Below are 25364 nucleotides of genomic sequence, written 5' to 3'. Positions count from 1 at the left end.
TACCCATTTCTGCTGCCGTAAACACAGCACTTGCCACTTGCTGGCTGCACTACCCTTGTTTATTGCTCCATTATCTATTTTATTTGTATGTATTAATTATTATGTATCTGTTTATCCTCTGCTCTGCACTTTCCACTCTCTCCCTTCCATGCACTTTTCCCCTTTCCCTTTCCCATGCACTTCAACCTTCTCAATGTCACTGGGCCTAGTAAGATCGTTGTTTTGCTCTCCCCTGTTCCCCTCCCTTGCCTTGTCGCACTCTGAAACACTTGTGTACGAGCGCGATACAAATATAATATCATATCACATCTCCATCTTTCTCGTCTCTTTTGTGTAGTCTGGATCAGTCTCTGCTTCCAGCGGATGTCGGGTCAGAGATCCAGTCCTGAAGTGACCGCACGTGCAGGAGAGACGGTCACTCTGCCTTCCCCAGTCACTGCAACCGTAAAGTTCCTTAACTGGTACCGGGGGACAATAGCGACTTACTCAGGGAAGATCCTTGTTTACCATCCGTCAACGCCCAGACAGACCAACGGCCCCCAGTACACTGGCCGGGAGAAAGCACTTCCAGACGGATCCTTACAGATCAAAGACGTCCGGACGAGTGACACCGGGGAATACATGGGGTTTGTGAATGACGAAAATGGCATAGAACATCGGAGAACCACCCAGCTCAGAGTTTATGGTAAGTGGCGGAATTCCAATCTATTTCTAAGTGTCCAGATTAGAAACAAGGCGGGGCATAGAAACACTCATGTGTCCATAACTCTTGAGACCAAATGTGTGTCATTTTCGGGAGACAATTTGCCATTTCGCACCAGATGGAGTGTAGCGAACATGATTCCATCAGACGTCAGAACGAGTGGGAATTTGGTACAGTGCTGTGGCCCCTTGCTGGAAAAACACAAAAGATGGAAATGGTGGTTAGAATAGCACATCGTTCTACATGAACATATATTGACCACAAATGTGCACATGGTGGCATATTTTCCCATGAAGGTAGATAGTAAGGATTTAGTACTAAAGCAGACCGTAATACCAAAAGCCAAGTGAATCTTAAGTTTTGCTATTAGGTGGCGCTGAAAGCACTACCTTTAAGCCGAAACTATTATCATTGAAATAAGAGCTTCAGACTGGAGATGAGAATGAGGGCTTGTGATGCTTTCCAATGGAATTTTTGAAACAGTTGGAGGCGTCCTGCCACATACAATTGGGTATTTTCAAACATTTTGTTGTAAATAATACTTATTTTGTTACGCTTTTTGTTTTTACAGGCATTGCTCTGTACCAACTATTCATAAATTGAAAAAGTAGAGGAGCAACAAAACTAATCTCACATAGATTTTAATATTTAGCTTGTGAAACAGTGCAATATTCATTCAAAGCATGTATATTTTTTGTCTTTTTTTCTAAATATATACTGTATTTTTCTTATACTCTTGTTTTATATACAAAACATCTTCAGTGCGTAACAGTGTGCAAAACTAGTGAAAGAACAAAAACATACAAAAAACACATATAGAGAAGTGTAACCACTTTCAATAAACATTATATGCTTGTATACAGAGTTGCATATACATTCTTATGTTCAAAATGACAAGAATTATTACAATGACAAGCAAGTGTTTTGGAAGCTTCTATTGATATGTCTTTTTCTCTTTGTGCCACTAAATGGTCAGTGAAGCCAGGCTAAGGGGTGACCTAGTCAATGGTCAACGTCTCGATGTGAATCAACTAGAGGTAGTTCTAACTGGGGACTGCTCAAACACCAAAGGTTGTCCGTCCTGTGACGTTTTGGCAAGATGGTCTGTAAGCCTTCATCTTGGGCCAAGACCGGGTCTCCCTAGAGCAGGGAACATACAAGATGGATTCAATTAGTGTGCAGCTCTTCTAAAAATACTGCTAATTATACATTAAAATACGTGAATATATACAAGTAAAAACTGTAATCTGGAGAGTAGGAGGTTCCTATTGACCAGAGGCTGCCCAGCCATGAACTGACGTGATCAAATTTGCTCTTAAGTACGTCTTCCTGGAAAAAGGGAAGCGGGGGGGTCTTGAATCTGGTGTACTCGGGTGCACCGGGCAGGAGTTCCTGTCCTAGGGTGCTGTGGTGGGGTGAAAGAACAAACAAGCGGATAGAAGTCCTGTGACTCTGAGAGGTATGTTTGCCAAAAGCATGTGTATTGCTAAGCTAGATTTAAGGTATACATAGTTAGGAGGTACCTGCACTGTCACTATAGTGGGCTACTTGATAGGTGCAGGAGCAGGGGCTGTTCTGATCATCAGTTGTTGAGACATGGTGGAGGCCTATGGAGAGGTGAGATGGAGAGATATATGCATTCAAGTATGAAACACGCCTATTGGCACAATATTGCCCACTCGGGATATGCAGAGTCACATAGAAATAAGAGAGGGGTACCTTGTGTGGCTGGAAAGTTTCAACGTCAGAAGGGTCAGTAAAGCTGTGAGCATGGATAAATCAGCCTCTTGTGTGCCCTGGTGCCTGCAAAAATACAGTGGAGCCACAAGTGACGGTCCAGGAGGGGTCTGTGCCGCTATTAGGAGCAGCTAGAATTGGCCCCCTCCCCGGGATGAGTGTGGGGGAAAGGGGGAGGGTGTGTTGTCACCTACCTAGTACAGCAGGCTGGGCATTATCGCTGCAAGATTGCAGTTTATCCTTCAGGCATAGGGATGAATCGGTACCTTGCATGAACGGGCACAGGCAGAATGGTGTGCTGTAATTTGGGACACTGCTGCGCATGCGCGAGGGAACCGTGTCCCTTGGTGGCGCGCATGCGTACAGTACACTGTAGACGGTTGCCGTTGGCAACAGACGCATCTGAAAGGGTGCATACGTGCTGGAACAGAGTGTTGTGCTCCACATGGGGAGTGGGCACCAGAAGGTTCGTGCAGATGGGGGGCATGGGTGCCCAATCCCATATAGTCATTTAGGCAGAAGGAAAGTGCCTGGATCGTAGCTCTACCTATAGAGCGCGTGACTAGTGCTGCCACTGCCTATGTTTGTGGAGCCTAAGGGTGTCAGAAATTGGAGCTGGAGGGGAAGGGACACATGTGGGGGCACTCCTAAAGGGGTCTCTAAAGAGGTTGGCATGTATAGCCCAGAGATAGATGTTAGTAGGGCCTATCGATATTAGTCTACATTCCAATGAAGTGCATTCCCATGGGGGCTAGCACCACGTCCTCTAGCTATCCTGTTGAAGCAAGGAGGTATTAGACGTGGTAGTTGGAGGACTGTTATAAATGGCAATCTATGTCCCCTTCGTGGAACGGGCAATAACGGCTGGAGTCGGCTATATTCCTATTGATGTGTACACGTCTAGTACATACATAAAAAGGGAAATGCTGGTAACATAAATCATCATGCATAGCCGAAATGATTAGAGCCGTACTGAGTAACAGTGCAACATGATAACACAAGTATATAACACACAATATGTCAACTTGTATAAACGGCTTTCTAATACATAGAGCCTAGTTGTCTTGTGGTTCGAGTGCACTGTAGACCCCAATCTTCCCAGAAGTTGGAAAGGAGAGCGCTACACGATATGTAGATGCCCATATTACTAGGAACTGGTGGACCTGGCCATTTATATGGGGCTCCTATCTAAAGGATCTGATGGGTGTATGGACTCCTAGGGCCTACTAGGTAGCAGGTGGTTAGAGGTATGCCTGTTAGTAGGGGGTGGGGAGTGCTTTGTTGACTCCTCTGGTCTTGGATTTTAATTTGAAAATCCACCATCATTCTTTGTAATTCAATGGAGACATATGAGGATGAACCAATCAAAAAGGTAGGACAGCCCCTAATGCCTCGTTCCCAGGGCTAAATTACATAGTACTAAACCAAAAATTAGAATGAGGATTTGTTTGTCACACAGCAATACTTTATTTATTTAATCATTGTGTAATTTTATAAAGCCTGCATCGCTGGCTAATACATTTGTTGGACATACATATTACAAAATAACAGATAGACAATTTCATCATTTAAAATGCATCATGATATACATATATATACAATATCATAAAGTGCAATCTGAAATGTGCAAAATGCAATGTGCCCCACTGCATCCAATCCTGCAGATGTGTAATGGAGTACACTCAGTGCAACACTAATATACATAGAACCTCAACAAATGTAGATTCTAAGGATGAAACCCTGAATGTGGGTATCCTCAACGATGTGAACCAAACTGTTACGCTCACCTGGTCTCTGCGGAGGCTTTGGGCATGGTTGCAGCATTCCCTGAACTTGAATCACCTCCTTCAGGCCTCTCCCTCAGTAGAAAAGCTGTGAGCGGTGGTACATGGTGATACGGCTCCTGTGAATTATGGAAGATAAGCTCTCTGTGCTGCTACTTCTGGCAGGGGCGCGTCAAATGGGATCTAGTTCCTTCACTGATCCCTGATAAGGATTAGTCCAGTACTGCTGCAAATGTGTTTCTCCTTGTGATTGGTAAGTCTTTCTTGAGCTCTTGTGATGCTGTTTGTTCTGTTTAATGTCTTTATATGTTGCTCCTATTTATGCCCGCAATAATGTCTCTCTTCAGTTTTCTTCCCTTAGATGGAAATGCGGCCTCATTGCAGCTGTGAGACGCGAGATGCGGCCGGATGGAAGATGGATGCTAATGCAATGTTCGACAGCAGGTAAGTGATGGTTTAAGGAAAAGCGAAAAGTATGGTGAAGCGCAACCTTAAACTGACTGTTTTTTCAATGTCTAACCTTGTCTTCTCTTTTTCCTTTCAGGCGCTGCTGTCGACGATGGAGCGTGTTGTGCTGTGGTGACAAGATGAAGATTTTGGCTTTCCCGGAAAGTGTAAAGATGAATACTTGGTTCGCTGAAGAGATGTACAAGTAAGAACAGCTTTCCCAAGTTGATAAGTATGCTGGCAGGAAGCAGGATGTTCGGGAAGCAGGATCTTCAAAGGTAAGTCTGACCACAGGTGACGGTGAGCGTTACGCTGCTTGCAAGTGCAGAATAACGCGAAGGGTCTGTCTTGAGGATCGGGACAGATTATATAGCGGAGATCGTGCGAACGCCCATTGGGGCCGGTTTACCAGCCACACCCTGCCACTCCTAGAGAGTGAGCACGTGCGAAGGCAATCCATTAGCAGCCACACTCAAGAATGCACCTGGGGCTGCTTAATGGATGGAATGTTCAAGGTTAATGCATCCTGCTTAATGGATGGAATTTCAAGGTTAATGAATCTGAAGTGCTATGTCCATAATAAAAGCTTTGTGGTGTTAAATGGATGTTCTTGTTTACTTTTGTTCCTGAGCCTGGTGCCAGAGGCACCAGTACAGTGTCCACCCAGGTCTCCTGTGCATGCGACCCCTGCTTGCCTGTGCCCCTGACTTCATGACTGTCAGGGAGAATTCTCATTCTATGGCTAATTTCCCTTACCTATAGAGTCCCCCAGAAGCTTTGCTGGATTTGAAGGGTTTGTTTCTTTTTACCTGCTAAGAGTGAGACACTTTTTCCCACTCTTAGGCATTTTTGCTATGTATGTTGTAGGCTATTTTTGTGTTTAATGCTTATGGGATATTCTCAACCCCATAGGAACCATCTTTATTCACATGTGTTACACAGCACCCTCCGTGCAGTGATACAGGGGTGTGGTAGCGACCCCCAAACATAGACTCCACTCCCTGGGACAGACTACTGTCTCCCAGGGCATGTAAAGTCCCCATTGACTTTACTAGTCAAATCCTATGAACTAAACCAGTACAACTCATCTTACTATGGAGGTACTGGAAGGGGTTAATAGTTTTTCCCCTATGTTCATTTTCGAGAGTGTACCCTACAGTACCTCTCTCAAAAGTTTCTGGCTGGTGGCAGTGGTTACTACCATAAATATTTGACCACGAATATTTCCCTATGGGATTTTCCCATTGTTAGAGGCTACCACTCTTTCTGACAGCCTCTAACATAACGCCGGTATATTTTTTAATATTAACTTTGCTCCGGTAGGTTTAATTTGCCAGAACTTTAATATAACTTCTTTCTCGTGTTTTTCTCTACGATCCTAACCCAGGTTGGGGATCCTCTGTTCGTCCGTTTGGCGGGCTTCTGCCCAGGCGCCCTCCTTCCGGCGAGCCACTGAGTCTGGGGTGGGTCCATTGTGTGGGAGGGGGAGTAGGACCCCTGGACAGGGTTGCCTCAGCAACCCAGGTTGCACTCTATCCTGATAGGCTGGAGGGTCTCCCACCAAGATGACCACTCCACTGTGTGAGTGACAGCTAGGCTGTATGAATGGGGATCTTTTTGCATAAAAGCAGGTACTGTGGACTGGAAGAGCAAGACGTCGCCACTGGAACTAAGAAGCCGAAGAGGAGAGAAGCCAAAGACATCTGCAACGACTGAACCACCGGTGAAGCCCTGCTGCAGCGTCTCACCACTTTTCGCCACACGACGAGAGGAGATCTTCATCTGAAAGAGCCTTTTTTCCTTGAGCTGGTGGGGCCAACCAGTTTGCAATCGCATTCCTGAACCTGCCGTGGTCGAATCGCCAGTGCCCTGCACTAGGAGACCAGATAGCCAGGCAGCTATCGACCCGGACCGCGATTAAAAGCAGCGTACCTTTTAAACTTCGTTTGGCAGCACCGCGGCTGGTTTCATCCCTGGGTAGTGCAGTACCTCGAACCTTCCTCCATGAGGAGAGCCTCTCTTCCTCTGCTGGATCACCCGATCTGCAGAAACTGCCAGGAACAACCGCCACTGCAAAAGCCACTTCTTCATTTCTAAGGTACACTGTTCCGCCAGGCCGCCCTTTCTTCGCGGTAGTGCTAAAGGTGTTTTAAATCCTTTACCTACCTGTTGGGTTGGCCGCCCTCTCTCTTAATGTTGTCTTTCGCTTTCTGCATCCACCTTTTCAACATCGTTAACCAAAGACTTGACTGCAGCGACGAGAACATTTGTGCTCCTGGGCCCTCGCCCTGTACCACTAACTCTGGCACAGGCTTACTGACTCTGCTTCCATTTGTTAGACCTGCCTTCTCCACATTGATTCTCCATTCGAACTGTGTGGTGCACCCCTTTCTTATAACCACGCTTTCTTCCCACTGCTTATCACTGTGAAATGCCATTTTGCTCAGTTTTCATTTTAAGTATTGCCAATACTGATGCACTGTCTTGCTGAATTGGTTCACAATGGATGGGAAGTGTTGCCTGGGGTTATAAGAATCTATTTCTGAATAACTTGTGTTTTCCATCCCTTGTGAGGAATTGTTAGAGGATCCCTTGTGTGTAGATTTCACTGTGCTGTTTTGCTCAGTTTTTACTCTGGTTCACTTGGTCTACAATTCATAAAGGGAGTGCGTATATTTTTCCTTGACTTAATTTAACTTGCTTGATACTTGTGATACATGTACTTTCTTAGAAGTGTATAAAATAAATATATATGTACTTTTTAACTACAAAGCTTTGGTCAGTGTTTCCTTGTTCCATAGTACTGTAGGCCTAATGTGTAAACCCTCAATACTGCTCATCTCCCTCTTGAGATAAGTCTGACTGCTCAGCCACAGCTACCATCTAAATCTTTGTGGTACAGACTGATACCAAAGGGGATTTATTGCTCTCACCTGTAAACCTAATCTGGTGTAGTGCTCCCTAAGGGAACTGCACTGGATTCTGCCTAACAATAACCATGACAGCACTCCCCCTAAAGGCCCCTCTCAAGGGTATTTCTCCTCCCGGTCCTGGTTTGGTGGGATTATTGCGATGGAACTGTCTGATTAAATGCAGAGCATGGACATGTTCACTGGGTTCCTAAGTTTGGTCTTGAGGTCCGTAACCTTTCCAGTCAATTAGATAATACAATTTTGATCGAACCACCTTGGAGTCCAGGATGGATTTGAATTCATATTCTGGTTTTCCATCTATTACTTCTTGCTCTGGTGGAGAACTAAGCCATGTATTGGACTTCATTGGTTTGAGGAGAAAGACATGAAATACGGGGTGAATTTTCATGTGAGATGGTAACTCCAATTTCATGGCGACCGGAATGATTATGGACTTTTTAGTATAGGGGCCCAGGTATCTTGGGCGGAAAGCTCTTGGCCCCTTCAGGGGAATATATTTGGATGCTAACCACACCTTTTCTCCAATCTGGTAGACGGGAGCTTCCTTCCGATGTCGATCAGAAAACAGTTTTTTTCTTTCCTTAGCCTAGGTCAGATACTCTGTCGTCTCCTTAAGAACCTGAGTGATGCTTTTATGCAAGTTTTTTTATGGCTGGCATTTCCAGGGTATCGGATGGATCAAATACTGATGTCCCGGATGTCCTCCGTGCACAATGTAGAATGGAGTTGTGTGCATACTCAGCTATCCAGAGTATATTTTTTCCAAGAATCCTCGGACTGTTGCAACATACACCTGAGATATTGCTCTAAAATGTGGTTGGTTCGTTCAGTTTGCCCATCAGTTTGAGGGTGATGGCTTGTGGACATCCGGACATTGATTTTGGCAATCGTACAACAATTTCTCCAAAAGGCAGAAAAAAATTGCGTTCCACGATCAGATACTAATATTGATGGAAATCCATGCAATTGTACAATTTGCTTTAGGAACACAGAAGCAAGAGTTGATGCAGTTGCGAGTCCCTTCAGAGGGATGAAATTGGCCATTTTGAAGAATAAATCCACAACAACTAATATGGTGTTGTATCCATTGCAGAGTGGAAGATCCAAGATGAAGTCCATCGACAGGGTATGCCAAGGTGCTGGCGGTACTGTTAGGGGATGTAGTAAGCCAGTGGGGTTCTGTTTCTGAGACTTGTGTTGTGCACAGACTTCGCAGGTTTCAATAAATTGGACAATGTCTTTTCGCCAGGTTGGCCACTAGTAGTTTTGTTTTACCTTACCCTGAGTTTTGGCTATTCCTGGGTGTCCTTCCACTAATGAATTGTGGTAATCTGTGATGATTTGCTTTTGCAGTTCTTGGTCTTGGACATATAATCGTCCTTGGAAATACGGTAGATTGTCTTCGATGGTGTACTGGTTACCTTTTAACAGCCTTTGCCTCAATCAACACCTGTTGTGTTGATTGATCCATCGGGGATTGCAAACTGGTTCTTTGGTCATCCACACACGTGGTGGCAGCTATTCTGGTTTGAATCCTTTCCTCAGGAATTATGGCAACCTGGTTGGATGCTGTAAAAGCCTCTTTCTCTTCACTCATGCGTGATAGAGTGTCTGCTTCCCATTGCGTACTCCAGGTCTATAAGTGATAATAAAATCGTATTCAGCGGAAAAGAGAGCCCAACGAAGTTGACGCAAGGATTGTGCTTTGGCAGTTTTTAAGTATTGCAAGTAATGGTGGTCCGTGATGACAGTGACCGTATGTCTCGCCCCAAGAAAGTAATGTCTCCAGGCCTTGAATGCTGCTTTAATCGCCAGTATTTCCTTATCTGTGATTGCGTAGTTCAACTCGGGGGCTGAACATTTGCAGGACCAGAATGCGACAGGGTGTAGTTGTCCTGTTTCAGTGTCTCGTTGTGACAATACTGTTCCCATGGCTATTTCTGAAGCATCTGTGTCAATTATGTAAGGTAGGTCTCGTCGTGGGTGTCGAAAGACTGGTGCTGTAGTGAATGCTAGTTTTAATTTCTGGAAGGCTTCTTCAGCTTCTGTCGACCAATGGAACTTTTGATTTTTCTTTAACAAGGAGGTAATTGGATGTACAATTTGTGAAAACCCAGGTATAAACTGGTAAAAGTTGGTGAATCCGAGCACGCATTGCACTCCTTTCGTGGGTGTTGGTGTGGGCCATTGGAGGATTGCAGCCACTTTTCGTGTATCCATATGTACACCTTGTGGTGTTAGCATGAAACCGAGAAACTCGACCTTGGTTACATGGAAAAAAAACATTTTTCCAACTTGGCATACAATTGGTCTGCCCGGACATGGCCTACATGTTCTGTCATGGAATTTGAGTAGATAAGAATGTCGTCAATGTAAGCAAGAGCACAAACGTCCAGTAGTTCACAAAGTACATCATTCATAAATAATTGGAATGCCACAGGTGCATTGCATAGCCCGAAGGGCATGACCTGGTATTCAAAGAGGCCGTACTTTGTGTGGAAGGCCGTTTTCCACTCGCCTCCCTCTTTGACTCTTACAAGATGGTACGCTCCTCTTAAATTCAGTTTTGTGTAGATTTGAGCATGTTTTCATTGGTCCAGGAGCTGTGGTATAAGTGGTAAAGGATATCGATTTTTACTGTGATCTGAGTGATGGCTCAATAGTCGATGCAAGTTCTTAAGTCCCCCTCCTTGTTAGGCTTGAAGAATAAAGCCGAAGAGGCAGGTGACTTGGACGGGCAAATGAAACCGTTTGCCAGGTACTGATCCAGGTAACTTCTAAGATACTGATTTTCCTGTTCTGTCAGAGCGTAAATTTGGCTGCAAGGGATCTGTGGTCCGGTACAAGATCTATTTGACAATCGTAGGGTCTGTGCGGGGGCAGAACATTGGCTTGCTCTTTTTTGATAATCTTGGTATTCAAGCGGTAAGGAGCTGATGAGGCCCAACACGATTCCTTTCTTCGGTTTCAAATTGGTGTCAACTATTTTGTAACATGTATCGGCACAATCATGAGGAAATGTCAGAACTCGTTTTCGCCAGTCGATCCTAGGATTGGGGGTCTCCAGCCAGGGCATTCCCAATATCATCTGGAACTGAGGAGCACCAATGAGATCGAAAGTAATGTCCTCTGAGGCCCGTCCTGACACAGAACCTTGACTTTCTCGGTGTATTGTGTCACTGGGCCAGATGATAGCTGAGAACCATCCACAGAAGTGACGTTTTCCGATTTCTGCTTCTGTCAGAGAGGAAGGCCTATTCAGAGAGACAGATCTTGGTCAATGTAGTTACCCACAGCTCTGCAATCAATATATGCCTCCAAGGCATGTATTTTTGATGGTTGATTGTGATTCACCAAAAGCACTGGAAGGACTAGATGTGAGGTCTGAACGGATTCTTATTTCATGCTCGACAAGCAGCCCCCTACACTTGCCGGGCATTGGCGTTTCCTGAGTCCTCTTCTTCTTCATCAGTTTTGTCTCTTGCCCCAACCGTTTTCTCAGGTGGCTTACCGGGCAGTCCCGGAGGAAGTGACCTGCTTGTCCACAATATAAGCAAAGCTGCTGTTGTCTTCTTTTTTCGCTTTCTGCTTTGGTGAGGGGACTTCGTAATACACCAATTTGCATTGTCTCTTACTGTTCATGTGGTTTACTCTGATTTGCACGAGGTCGTACGTAAACTGACTGTCCCTCTGATCTAGCTCAATCCATTTTCCGATTCTGCAACCTATGATACAGTTGCACCATCAGGTCTATGTAGTCTGGACACCCCTCAAGGGGATTCACCACTTGCGCCAACACATCCTTAAGTTCTCCACCTAAACCTCAGTAAAAGACTGTAGTACTCTTCTCTTCTGGCCAGTTGGTCTGGGCTATAAAACACTTGAAGGTTGCAATATAGGTTAATAGATCTTGACTCCCTTGTCTGAGTGACAACTCATTGTCCAGAGCATGTCCTTGAGTATGGCGGGCAAACAATTTCTCCACCTCGTGTTGGAAATTCCCCAAGTCCGGCTCCTTCCACTCCCCCTCTTCACTCCTCCCGTTCCAATACTCCTCCTCCTTCTCTTCCCTCCCTCTTCCTCCCAGTACTACTCCACTTCACTCCCCTCGCCCTCTCTCTTTTGCTCTAAATGCTGTTTTGTTGGTCTGATTCAAAAATGTCATAATTGTTATCTGCTTCTACTGTAATTGTTAATTTGTTTTGTTAAATGTACCCTGCTGTTATAATGTGAAGCGCTTTGGTGTAAAAGCGCTATATAAACCAAAATAAATACAAATACAAATAGTATAGACCAGTCCGCCGCACTACCACCTAAATACGAGAGTACAAACGCCACTTTAGCTTGGTCATTAGGAAAGGCTCCTGGTCTGCACAAGAAATGAAGGCGACATGGGTTCATAAATACAGCAAACATGTTTGGGTCGCCGGTGAAGCGTTCGGGAGGGGCTAGAGGCACTGCTCCTGGAACCGGTGTTGATTGTTGTAGTGTGGAAGAATGAGAAGAATGGGTCACTCCAGGCAGTGGAACCTGTCCTGCTTGTGCTTGTAGCATTTGTCTTGACAATTTTTCAGTTCTTTCTCGAGTTGCAATAAGATCCCTACGTAATGCATTGGTTTCCTGTCCCCTACTAAGAGGGCTAACTGATCTGTTCCTGAAGTTTCCATAATGCCCAGGCATACAGTATTAGAGGCTTTGCGTTCTGTTATGCTGACCTGGTCTCTGCGGAGGCTTTGGGGCACGGTTGCAGCCCTCCCTGAACTAGAATCACCCCCTTCAGGCCTCTCCCTCAGTAGAAAAGCTGCGAGCAGTCGTACGTGGTGATACTGCTCCTGTGAATTATGGAAGATAAGCTCTCTGTCCTGCTACTTCTGGCAGGGGCGCGTCAAATGGGATCTAGTTCCTTCATTGATCCCTGATAAGGGTTAGTCCAGTCCAGCTGCGACTATGCTTCTCCTTATGATTGGTAAGTCTTTCTTGAGCCTTGTGATGCTGTTTGTTCTGTTTAATGTTTTTATATGTTGCTCCTATTTATGCCCGCAATAATGTCTCTCTTCTGTTTTCTTCCCTTAGATGGAAATGCGGCCTCATTGCAGCTGTGAGACGCCAGACGCGGCCTGATGAAAGATGGATGCTACAGCAATGTTTGACAGCAGGTAAGTGATGGTTTAAGGAAAAGCGCAAAGTATGGCAACGTGCAACCTTAAACTGACTGTTTTTTCGATGTCAAACCTTGTCTTCTGTTTTTCATTGCAGGCGCTGCTGTCGATGATGGAGCATGTCGTGCTGGGTTGCCAAGATGAAGATTTCAGCTTTCTGGAAAGTGTAAAGATGAATACGTGGTTGGCTGAAGAGTTGTACAGGTAAGAACAGCTTCCCCAAGTTGGTAAGTATGCTGGCAGGAAGCGGGAAGTCCAGGAAGAAGGATCTTCAAAAGTAAGTCTGACCTCAGGCGACGGTGATCGTTACGCTACTTGCAAGTGCAGAATAACGTGAAGGGTCTGTCTTGAGGATCGGGGCAGCTTATATAGCTGAGATCGTGGGCACACCCATTATGGCTGGATTAGCAGCCACACCCTGCCACTCCTAGAGAGTGAGCATGTGCAAAGGCAATCCATTAGCAGCCACACCCAAGAATGCACTTGGGGCTGCTTAATGGATGGAATGTTCAAGGTTAATGCATCCTGCTTAATGGATGGAATGTACAAGTTTAATGCATCTGAAGTGTTATGTCCATAATAAAAGCTTTTTGGTGTTAAATGGATGTTCTTGTTTACTTTTGTTCATGAGCCTGGTGCCAAAGGTGCCAGGAAGTGTCCACGCAGGTCTGCCGTGCATGCGACCCCTGCATGCCTGTGCCCCTGACTTCATGACCATGACACAAACATCATCAAAAACAATGGAAACAACCATAGTCTACTAGGTGAGACCGCTACACCACTGTCTTCTAAAATTGAAATGAGCTCTTCCAGAGTATTCACTTAATTTCCCTCCTCCTAGTTTCAACAACTGTTTTCATCAGGACAGCTGTGTCAATTTTTAAACAAAAATATAATTCAATCATAATCTGTTCTCTCATAAAACATATCAGCCAACATAATAGAGTCAATGATTCACTGTACTTACAAAATTGCAGTAACAAAATTGATCATAGCAGTGCCTGGGTCAAATCAGTTCTTGTGCAATCATCTACCCGACCCTGAAAACACACAGACAGGACACAACCCATTAATGGTGTTATCTAAACTGTCCAGTTTAAACATCTACTGCAGCATTTAAAAGACCAAAGAGATTTACAGTATCTCTGATACATCATGGAATCGTGTTCAAGTTCTGAATATTTCAAACAAGTGCTGTTAACTCACCATGCCAACAAATGATTGTAATCTCCAGGCCATTGACAAATGATGGTCATCTATCGCTAGAGGAAAAGGAAAGAGAAAGATGAAAAAGGAACAGCTATCAATAATCAGTGGAGTGTGTGCATGGAGCAACATTTAATGTTTGAATGTGGCCCTGTATGTTTCTGTTACTAACTAGCCATGACGCTCCTGCAGCCAATAGCCTAACCTAATACATTGTGAGTAAAGACCCGAGAAATGCCAGTGGTACTGCAGATAACCTAGTATGAAAATTCCCGCATCTAGAAACACAAACAGATGTGGTAAATACATTGAATGCAACCAAAAAGTCGATTTACCTCTATTGCATCCTAAATAAGCGAGGGCCAATGTCAATTCCATACATGGCACTTGTAGATGCCAAGTCCATAGAGAACACCGGAAACAATCTTTGCTGCTCCGAGTGGAATGAGGGAGCAGAGATATTATATTCGGTTCCATGTGGCACCATATCCGCCCAGCTGTTGGTTGCCATAGGTAACCCCCTGGTTTGTATATCCCCCAGAGCCCAGGTTGCCATGGGAGATCCTACAGATATGTTACTTATCTCCAACGCATGAGCTAACCGCCGCACATGTAATCAACAGACCCAAATCAACACGTTACTGATTTCTAGCACATGAACTTACTGCTGCACACATGATCAACCAAACAAGATGTCAATGCGCCCTAAAATCACAAGCTGTCTGTGCCATGTGCTATATGTTAGGAAAGATTTCTCTTTTCTGTACCTTTCCTTCCATCTTTATGAAACCCACCAAACCTTTTGCTTTTATTTTTTAATCTGACCTGTACTTTTTGCAGTGCAGTGAAGCCTTAAGCTTCACTACACTGGCTTTTGCTCATACATCATGGGGAAACTGACATGTTGTTCAGGCTGTTTTTTCCTGGGAAACATTGTTTCCCTTAGTCATGTTACTACTTTTGGTTACTTTTGTATCACTAGTGTTAACTTTATATCATTGTACAATGCACACTGCAGTACAACGAGGTTCATTTTTGTTTTGCCCTAGATCAGAGGTCTTCAAACTGTGGGGTGCGCCCCCCAGGGGGGCGCAGCCACATACCGGGGGGGAGGCGAGATCCCAGCATGAAATGTAAAAAAATGTATATATTTTTTTTGTTTTCTTTTTCAGATTGGAGGAAATGAGCAGGTGCAGCTAACATGGTCAGACTGGAAAGCTGTGAGCGGTGGTACGTGGTGATACGGCTCCTGTGAATTATGGAAGATAAGCTCTCTGTCCTGCTACCTCTGGCAGGGGCGCGTCGAATGGGATCTAGTTCCTTCACTGATCCCTGATAAGGATTAGTACAGTCCAGCTGAGACTATGCTTCTCCTTATGATTGGTAAGTCTTTCTTGAGCCTTGTGATGCTGTTCGTTCTGTTTAATGTTTTTATAAGTTGCTCCTATTTATGCCCGCAATAATGTCTCTCTTCTGTTTTCTTCCCTGAGATGGAAATGCGGCCTCATTGCAGCTGTGAGACGCAAGACGCGGCAGGATGGAAGATGGATGCTACCGCAATGTTTGACAGCAGGTAAGTGATGGTTTAAGGAAAAGCGCAAAGTAGGGCAAAGCGCAACCTTAAACTGACTGTTTTTTCAATGTCTAACCTTGTCTTCTGTTTTTCCTTGCAGGCGCTGCTGTCGACGATGGAGCGTGTCGTGCTGTGATGCCAAGATGAATATTTCGGCTTTCCAGAAAGTGTAAAGATGAATACTTGGTTCGCTGAAGAGATGTACAGGTAAGAACAGCTTCCCCAATTCGGTAAGTATGCTGGCAGGAAGCAGGATGTCCAGGAAGCAGGATCTTCAAAGGTAAGTCTGACCTCAGGCGACAGTGATCGTTACGCTGCTGGCAAGTGCAGAATAATGCAAAGGGTCTGTCTTGAGGATCGGGGCAGCTTATATAGCTGAGATTGTAGGCAAGTCCATTAGGGCTGGCTTACCAGCCACACCCTGCCACTCCTAGAGAGTGAGCACGTGCAAAGGCAATCCATTAGCAGCCACACCCAAGAATGCACTTGGGACTGCTTAATGGATGGAATGTTCAAGGTTAATGCATCCTGTTTAATGGATGGAATGTACAAGTTTAATGCATCTGAAGTGTTATGTCCATAATAAAAGCTTTTTGGTGTTAAATGGATGTTCTTGTTTACTTTTGTTCATGAGCCTGGTGCCAAAGGTGCCAGGAAGTGTCCACGCAGGTCTGCCATGCATTCGACCCCTGCATGCCTGTGCCCCTGACTTCATGACCATGACACAAACATCATCACAAACAATGGAAACAACCAAAGTCTACTAGGTGAGACAGCTACACCACTGTCTTTCAAAATTGAAATGCACTCTTCCAGAGGATTCACTTAATTTCCCTCCTCCTAGTTTGAACAACTGTTTTCATCTGAACAACTTTGTCAATTTTTAAACAAAAATATAATTCAATCATAATCTGTTCTCTCATAAAACATATCAGCTAACATAATAGAGTCAACGATTCACTGCACTTACAAAATTGCAGTAACAAAATTGATCATAGCAGTGCATGGGTCAAATCAGTTCTTTTGCAATCATGTACCTGACCCTGAAAACACACAGACAGGACACAACCCATTAATGGTATTATCTAAACTGACCAGTTTAAACATCTACTGCAGCATTTAAAAGACCAAAGAGATACTTACAGTATCTCTGATACATCATGAAATCGTGTTCAAGTTCTGAATATTTCAAATGAGTGCCGTTAACTCACCACGCCAACACATAATTGTAACCTCCAGGCCATTGACCAATGATGGCCATCTATTGCCAGAGGAAAAGGAAAGAGAAAGATGAAAAAGGAACAGCTATCAATAATCAGTGGAGTGTGTTCATGGTGCAACATTTAATGTTTAAAGTAGGCCTGTATGTTTCTGTTACCAACTAGCAATGACGCTCCTGCAGCCAATAGCCTAATCTAATACATTGTGAGTAAAGACCCGAGAAATGCCAGTGTTACTTCAGATAACCTAGTATGAAAATTCCTGCATCTAGAAACACAAACACATGTGGTAAATACAGTGAATGCAACCAAAGAGTCGATTTACCTCTAGTGCATCCTAAATAAGCGAGGGCCAATGTAATTCCATACATGGCACTTGTAGATGGCAAGTCCATAGAAAACACCGGAAACAATCTTTGCTGCTCTGAGTGGATTGAGGGAGCAGAGATATTATATCCAGTTCCATGTGGCACTATATCCGCCCAGCTGTTGGTTGCCATAGGTAACCCCCTGGTTTGTATAACCCCCAGAGCCCAGGTTGCCATGGGAGATCCTACAGATACGTTACTTATCTCCAACGCATGAGCTTACCGCCGCACATATAATCAACAGACCAACATCAACACGTTACTGATTTCTAGCACATGGGTTTACCGCTGCACACATGATCCACCAAACAAAATGTCAATGCGCCCTAAAATCACAAGCCGTCTGTGCCATGTGCTGTCTGTTAGGAAATATTTCTCTTTACTGCACCTTTCCTTCCATCTTTATAAAACCCCCAAAACTGTTGCTTTTATTTTTTAATCTGACCTGTACTTTTTGCAGTGCAGTGAATCCTTAAGCTTCACTACACTGGCTTTTGCTCATACGTCATGGGAAAACTGACATGTCGTGCAGGCTGTCATTCCTGGGAACATTGTTTCCCTTAGTCGTGTTACTACTTTTGGTTACTTTTGTATCACTTGTGTTAACTTTATATCATTGTACAATGCACACTGCAGTACAATGAGGTACATTGTTGTTTTGCCCTAGACGAGAGGTCTTCAAACCCATAGGGGGGCGAGGCCACATCCCGGGGGGGGGGGGGGTGATCCCAGCATGAAATGTAAAAAAATATATATTTTTTTTGTTTTCTTTTTTAGATTGGCAGAAATGGGCAGGTGCAGCTAACATGGTCAGACTGGAAAGCTGTGAGCGGTGGTACGTGGTGATACTGCTCCTGTGAATTATGGAAGATAAGCTCTCTGTCCTGCTACTTCTGGCAGGGGTGCATCGAATGGGATCTAGTTCCTTTACTGATCCCTGATAAGGATTAGTCCAGTCCACCTGCGACTATGCTTCTCCTTATGATTGGTAAGTCTTTCTTGAGGCTTGTGATGCTGTTCGTTCTGTTTAATGTTTTTATATGTTGCTCCTATTTATGCCCGCAATAATGTCTCTCTTCTGTTTTCTTCCTTAGATGGAAATGCGGCCTCATTGCAGCTGTGAGACGCGAGACGCGGCCGTATGGAAGATGGATGCTACCGCAATATTCGACAGCAGGTAAGTGATGGTTTAAGGAAAGCGCAAAGTATGGCACATCACAACCTTAAACTGACTGTTTTTTTGATGTGTAACCTTGTCTTCTGTTTTTCCTTTCAGGTGCTACTGTCGACGATGGAGAGTGTCGTGCTGCGGTGCCAAGATGAAGATTTCGGCTTTCCGGAAAGTGTACAGATGAATACTTGGTTCGCTGAAGAGATGTACAGGTAAGAACAGCTTCCCCGAGTTGGTAAGTATGCTGGCAGGAAGCAGGATGTCCAGGAAGTAGGATCTTCAAAGGTAAATCTAACCTCAGGCGATGGTGATTGTTACGCTGCTTGCAAGTGCAGAATAACGCAAAGGGTCTTTCTTGAGGATCTGAGCAGCTTATATAGCTGAGATCGTGGGCACGCCCATTAGGGCCGGCTTACCAGCCACACCCTGCCACTCCTAGAGAGTGAGCATGTGCGAAGGCAATCCATTAGCAGCCACACCCAAAAATGCACTTGGGGCTGCTTAATGGATGGAATGTTCAAGGTTAATGCATCCTGCTTAATGGATGGAATGTACAAGTTTAATGCATCTGAAGTGTTATGTCCATAATAAAAGCTTTTTGGTGTTAAATGGATGTTCTTGTTTACTTTTGTTCATGAGCCTGGTGCCAAAGGTGCCAGGAAGTGTCCACGCAGGTCAGCCATGCATTCGACCCCTGCATGCCTGTGCCCCTGACTTCATGACCATGACACAAACATCATCACAAACAATGGAAACAACCAAAGTCTACTAGGTGAGACAGCTACACCCCTGTCTTTCAAAATTGAAATGCACTCTTCCAGAGGATTCACTTAATTTCCCTCCTCCTAGTTGGAACAACTGTTTTCATCAGGACAACTGTGTCAATTTTTAAACAAAAATATAATTCAATCATAATCTGTTCTCTCATAAAGCATATCAGCCAACATAATAGAGTCACGATTCACTGCACTTACAAAATTGCAGTAACAAAATTGATCATAGCAGTGCATAGGTCAAATCAGTTCTTTTGCAATCATGTACCTGACCCTGAAAACACACAGACAGGACACAACCCATTAATGGTGTTATCTAAACTGACCAGTTTAAACATCTACTGCAGCATTTAAAAGACCAAAGAGATACTTACAGTATCTCTGATACATCATGAAATCGTGTTCTAGTTCTGAATATTTCAAATGAGTGCCGTTAACTCACCACGCCAACACATGATTGTAACCTCCAGGCCATGGACCAATGATGGACATCTATCGCCAGAGGAAAATGAAAGAGAAAGATGAAAAAGGAACAGCTATCAATAATCAGTGGAGTGTGTGCATGGTGCAGCATTTAATGTTTAATGTGGCCCTGTATGTTTCAGTTACTAACTAGCAATGACGCTCCTGCAGCCAATAGCCTAATCTAATACATTGTGAGTAAAGACCCGAGAAATGCCAGTGTTACTTCAGATAACCTAGTATGAAAATTCCCGCATCTAGAAACACAAACACATGTGGTAAATACAGTGAATGCAACCAAAGAGTCGATTTACCTCTAGTGCATCCTAAATAAGCGAGGGCCAATGTAATTCCATACATGGCACTTGTAGATGCCAAGTCCATAGAGAACACCGGAAACAATCTTTGCTGCTCTGAGTGGAATGAGGGAGCAGAGATATTATATCCGGTTGATTGTGTCACTATATCCGCTCAGCTGTTGGTTGCCATAGGTAACCCCCTTGTTTGTATAACCCCCAGAGCCCAGGTTGCCATGGGAGATCCTACAGATATGTTACTTATCTCCAACGCATGAGCTTACCGCCGCACATATAATCAACAGACCAAAATCAACACGTTACTGATTTCTAGCACATGGGTTTACCGCTGCACACATGATCCACCAAACAAAATGTCAATGCGCCCTAAAATTACAAGCCGTCTGTGCCATGTGATGTCTGTTAGGAAAGATTTCTCTTTACTGCATGTTTCCTTCCATCTTTATGAAACCCCCAAACCTTTTGCTTTTATTTTTTAATCTGACCTGTACTTTTTGCAGTGCAGTGAAGCCTTAAGCTTCACTACACTGGCTTTTGCTCATACGTCATGGGGAAACTGACATGTCGTTCAGGCTGTCAGTCCTGGGAAACTTTGTTTCCCTTAGTCGTGTTACTACTTTTGGTTACTTTAGTATCACTTGTGTTAACTTTATATCATTGTACAATGCACACTGCAGTACAACGAGGTACATTGTTGTTTTGCCCTAGACGAGAGGTCTTCAAACTGTGGGGCGCGCCCCCAGAGGGGGGCGCGGCCACATCCCAGGGGGGGGCAATATCCCAGCATGAAATGTAAAAAAATATATATTTTTTTTGTTTTCTTTTTTAGGTTGGAGGAAATGGGCAGGTGCAGCTTACATGGTCAGACTGGAAAGCTGTGAGCGGTGGTACGTGGTGATACTGCTCCTGTGAATTATGGAAGATACGCTCTCTGTCCTGCTACTTCTGGCAGGGGTGCGTCAAATGGGATCTAGTTCCTTCACTGATCCCTGATAAGGATTAGTCCAGTCCAGCTGCGACTATGCTTCTCCTTATGATTGGTAAGTCTTTCTTGAGGCTTGTGATGCTGTTCGTTCTGTTTAATGTTTTTATATGTTGCTCCTATTTATGCCCGCAATAATGTCTCTCTTCTGTTTTTTTTCTTAGATGGAAATGCAGCCTCATTGTGAGACGCGAGACGCGGACGTATTGAAGATGGATGCTACCACAATGTTCGACAGCAGGTAAGTGATGGTTTAAGGAAAAGCGCAAAGTATGGCAAATCGCAACCTTAAACTGACTGTTTTTTCTATGTGTAACCTTGTCTTCTGTTTTTCCTTGCAGGTGCTGCTGTCGACGATGGAGCGTGTCGTGCTGCGGTGCCAAGATGAAGATTTTGGCTTTCCGGAAAGTGTAAAGATGAATACTTGATTCGCTGAAGAGATGTACAGGTAAGAACAGCTTCCCCAAGTTGGTAAGTATGCTGGCAGGAAGCAGGATGTCCAGGAAGTAGGATCTTCAAAGGTAAATCTAACCTCAGGGGATGGTGATCGTTACGCTGCTTGCAAGTGCAGAATAACACGAAGGGTCTGTCTTGAGAATCTGGGCAGCTTATATAGCTGAGATCGTGGGCACGCCCATTAGGGCAGGCTTACCAGCCACACCCTGCCACTCCTAGAGAGTGAGCACGTGCAAAGGCAATCCATTAGCAGCCACACCCAAGAATGCTCTTGGGGCTCCTTAATGGATGGAATGTTCAAGGTTAATGCATCCTGTTTAATGGATGGAATGTACAAGTTTAATGCATCTGAAGTGTTATGTCCATAATAAAAGCTTTTTGGTGTTAAATGGATGTTCTTGTTTACTTTTGTTCATGAGCCTGGTGCCAAAGACGCCAGGAAGTGTCCACGCAGGTCTGCCATGCATGCAACCCCTGCATGCCTGTGCCCCTGACTTCATGACCATGACACAAACATCATCACAAACAATGGAAACAACCAAAGTCTACTAGGTGAGAACGCTACACCACTGTCTTTCAAAATTGAAATGCACTCTTCCAGAGGATTCACTTATTTTCCCTCCTCCTAGTTTGAACAACTGTTTTCATCAGGACAGCTGTGTCAATTTTTAAACAAAAATATAATTCAATAATAATCTGTTCTCTCATAAAACATATCAGCCAACATAATAGAGTCAATGATTCACTGCAGTTACAAAATTGCAGTAACAAAATTGATCATAGCAGTGCATGGGTCAAATCAGTTCTTGTGCAATCATCTACCCGACCCTGAAAACACACAGATAGGACACAACCCATTAATGGTGTTATCTAAACTGTCCAGTTTAAACATCTAATGCAGTAGTTAAAAGACCAAATAGATACTTACAGTATCTCTGATACATCATGGAATCGTGTTCAAGTTCTGAATATTTCAAACGAGTGCCGTTAACTCACCACTCCAACAAATGATTGTAATCTCCAGGCCATTGACCAATGATGGCCATCTATCGCTAGAGGAAAAGGAAAGAGAAAGATGAAAAAGGAACAGCTATCAATAATCAGTGGAGTGTGTGCAAGGTGCAACATTTAATGTTTAATGTGGCCCTGTATGTTTCTCTTACTAACTAGCCATGATGCTCCTGCAGCCAATAGCCTAACCAAATACAATGTGAGTAAAGACCCGAGAAATGCCAGTGTTACTGCAGATAACCTAGTATGAAAATTCCCGCATCTAGAAACACAAACACATGTGGTAAATACATTGAATGCAACCAAAGAGTCGATTTACCGCTAGTGCATCCTAAATAAGTGAGGGCCAATGCCAATTTCATACATGGCACTTGTAGATGCCAAGTCCATAGAGAACACCGGAAACAATCTTTGCTGCTCTGAGTGGAATGAGGGAGCAGAGATATCATATCCGGTTCAATGTGGCACCATATCCGCCCAGCTGTTGGTTGCCATAGGTAGCCCCATGATTTGTATAACCCCCAGAGCCCAGGTTGCCATGGGAGATCCCACAGATACGTTACTTATCTCCAACGCATGAGCTTACCGCCGCACATATAATCAACAGACCAAAATCAACACGTTACTGATTTCTAGCACATGAGCTTACCGCTGCACACTTGATCCACCAAACAAGATGTCAATGCACCCTAAAATCACAAGCCGTCTGTGCCATGTGCTATCTGTTAGGAAAGATTTCTCTTTACTGCACCTTTCCTTCCATCTTTATGAAACCCCCAAACCTTTTGCTTTTATTTTTTAATCTGACCTGTACTTTTTGCAGTGCAGTGAAGTGTTAAGCTTCACTACACTGGCTTTTGCTCATACGTCATGGGGAAACTGACATATCGTTCAGGCTATCAGTCCTGGGAAATATTGTTTCCCTTAGTCGTGTTACTACTTTTGGTTACTTTTGTATCACTTGTGTTAACTTTATATCATTGTACAATGCACACTGCAGTACAACGAGGTACATTTTTGTTTTGCCCTAGACCAGAGGTCTCCAAACTGTGGGGCGCGCCCCCCCCCCCAGGGTGGCTCGGCCGCATCCCAGGCGGGGGGGCGAGATCCCAGCATGAAATGTAAAAAAATAATTCTTTTTTTTGTTTTCTTTTTTAGATTGGAGGAGATGGACCATAAAACGGCCTAAGGCACCAATGAAAATTGGCCAGCAGTTGCAAATGGATATTCAGTCCTTTAGTCACAGTCTGTTTGAATAGTGTCCAAGGCGGTGTATGTGTTCCAATGTAAACAGATTGTTATATTTAAAGAATGTTTATTCAGCGACAATGGTCAAAACTACTAGCTGCATAGTGAAGTATCTCCTCAAATTGGCCCACATTGACCAAAAAAGTAGCACATTTTGACTGGCCTACACTTGCACTTTGCATTTTTGTTATGGTCATCGCCCTATTGCCCTGGCGGCTCATCTGTTGATCAATTACATGACAGTTACCATTCAGCTGTACATAATTAGTACTCATTATTTATTTGATAGGGCGGTTAGCCTGAGTTCAGAGGACCTTGTTTACACAGTCGATCAGAGGTGATAACCTCTGCAGGAGGTCTTTCCCCAGTACACAAGGTGTGACCTCTGGAGTCACAACTATCACTGGATGTTTCAGCCAGTGCCATCCAATTATTATGTCCAGATCCACGGACCCTTCAACAGAAATAACATTCCCATTACAATGTTGGAGTTGTCCGGGAAGTGGTGTGAGTGGAATTTAGTGGCCCTCCCCATCCCAAGATTAGTTGGTCAAAGGCTCTTTTTGACAGGATGGTGGCTTGGGATCCAGTATCCACCAGAGCTGATAATTCACACTGACCCTGCACCTTGACCGGTGCATACAATTGGCCTTCTTTCTCCTACCAGGTGCAAATAAAGTGTGAGTTATTTGACAGTCCTGTGGTCATTTTCTTAATATTGAACTCCAACACTGTGTGATCTTGGGTAGTTTTCTGTGTCAGCGTTCTGGAAACTGTAAAAATAAATTGCAACTCACAATGGGAGATGTTGGGGAATCCTCCTTTTCCCCCTCTCCTTGGCTGTCCCCGTTACCTGGCAACAGTTCTCAGAACCTGTTTGGAGAAAGGAGACCCCCTCTGTCTGTCTCACATGTTGGGAGTTGAATAGTTTCTAGTTCTGAGTCAGTCTCCATACTTACCCTCTCCCACTCAGGGTCTTTTGGGACACATTTTTCTTTGGGAGCGATCCCCCTATTTTTGAAAGAGAAGGTCTGCCTACCTGAATCCCCCAGGGATTCTTCTCTTGAAAGGCGATAATCCGGAGTTCCTCCACAAAGTGGGTTCTTCTTTGGGCTTTGCTCTTTGGGTTCTAACATTTCAGGGGTAGAAGAGACTCTTTCAGGCTGAGAGGTTTTTAGGGGTTCTGTTTCGGTGAGAAAGTGAGCTTCCTCTAGGGCTTGGCATCTCCCCTGCACCCGTGCCCCCATCTCAGGAACCTGTGGTTTGTCAGCGGTTTCCTGCTATCATTCCCCCCTGAGGCATCATACCTGGGTGTTGAGGAATTCTGAGAAGCACAGTTAGGTTGAGAGTTGGACTGAGTCCTTAGCATGCACCCCAGATCATTGGTCAGTTGCTGGACCCTTACTGACTCTTTTCTGCCTCAATTTCCAACTGGTTTATCCTCTGTAATAGGATGCTGTTATCCTGATTCAAGAGATATTTTTCCTGAGCCTGCTGCATCCTCTGTTGTTTCAGAGTACGTACCTGCTGATGTATCTGATCAAATTCATTTTGGGACTCAACCCCACTGATAGTTAATTGACTATTGTTTTATTTCTGATTGGAATGCGGTAATATCCTGCAGAAAAGACTCTATTATGATCAGCCTTGTCATTTAGCTTGTGTTGCAGTACGCTCAGATTTTCTACACACTCCTTATGTGCATCGTTCAGTGCAGAAAACTGTTTTTCACACTCTGCACTCTCTTGTTGCAGTCTTTTAAACTTAGCTTTGAGTTGTTGAACAAGATCCTGGGCCTGTGGCAAGTCTAGAGC

The 25364-nt window shown here is 44.3% G+C and overlaps 1 protein-coding gene across 1 annotated transcript in view; it reads left to right on the top strand.

The window, feature by feature from the left end:
* The first annotated feature begins 343 nt into the window (after window positions 1–343).
* The window catches only part of LOC138521666 (carcinoembryonic antigen-related cell adhesion molecule 8-like), a 179871-nt gene continuing 154850 nt past the window's right edge, over window positions 344–25364 (top strand). Inside the window, exon 1 of the mRNA XM_069634663.1 lies at window positions 344–685. Within this exon, the coding sequence (XP_069490764.1) occupies window positions 364–685 (322 nt within the window). The 5' untranslated portion in view covers window positions 344–363. The remainder of the gene's footprint in view (window positions 686–25364) is intronic.

The sequence above is a fragment of the Ambystoma mexicanum genome, chromosome 1q (assembly GCF_040938575.1).
Source record: "Ambystoma mexicanum isolate Mex_15411 chromosome 1q, UKY_AmexF1_1, whole genome shotgun sequence".
In the NCBI taxonomy this organism is placed as follows: Eukaryota; Metazoa; Chordata; class Amphibia; order Caudata; family Ambystomatidae; genus Ambystoma; species Ambystoma mexicanum.
Note: the sequence above shows the minus strand (reverse complement) of the source record. Positions and strands in the feature narration are given on the sequence as shown.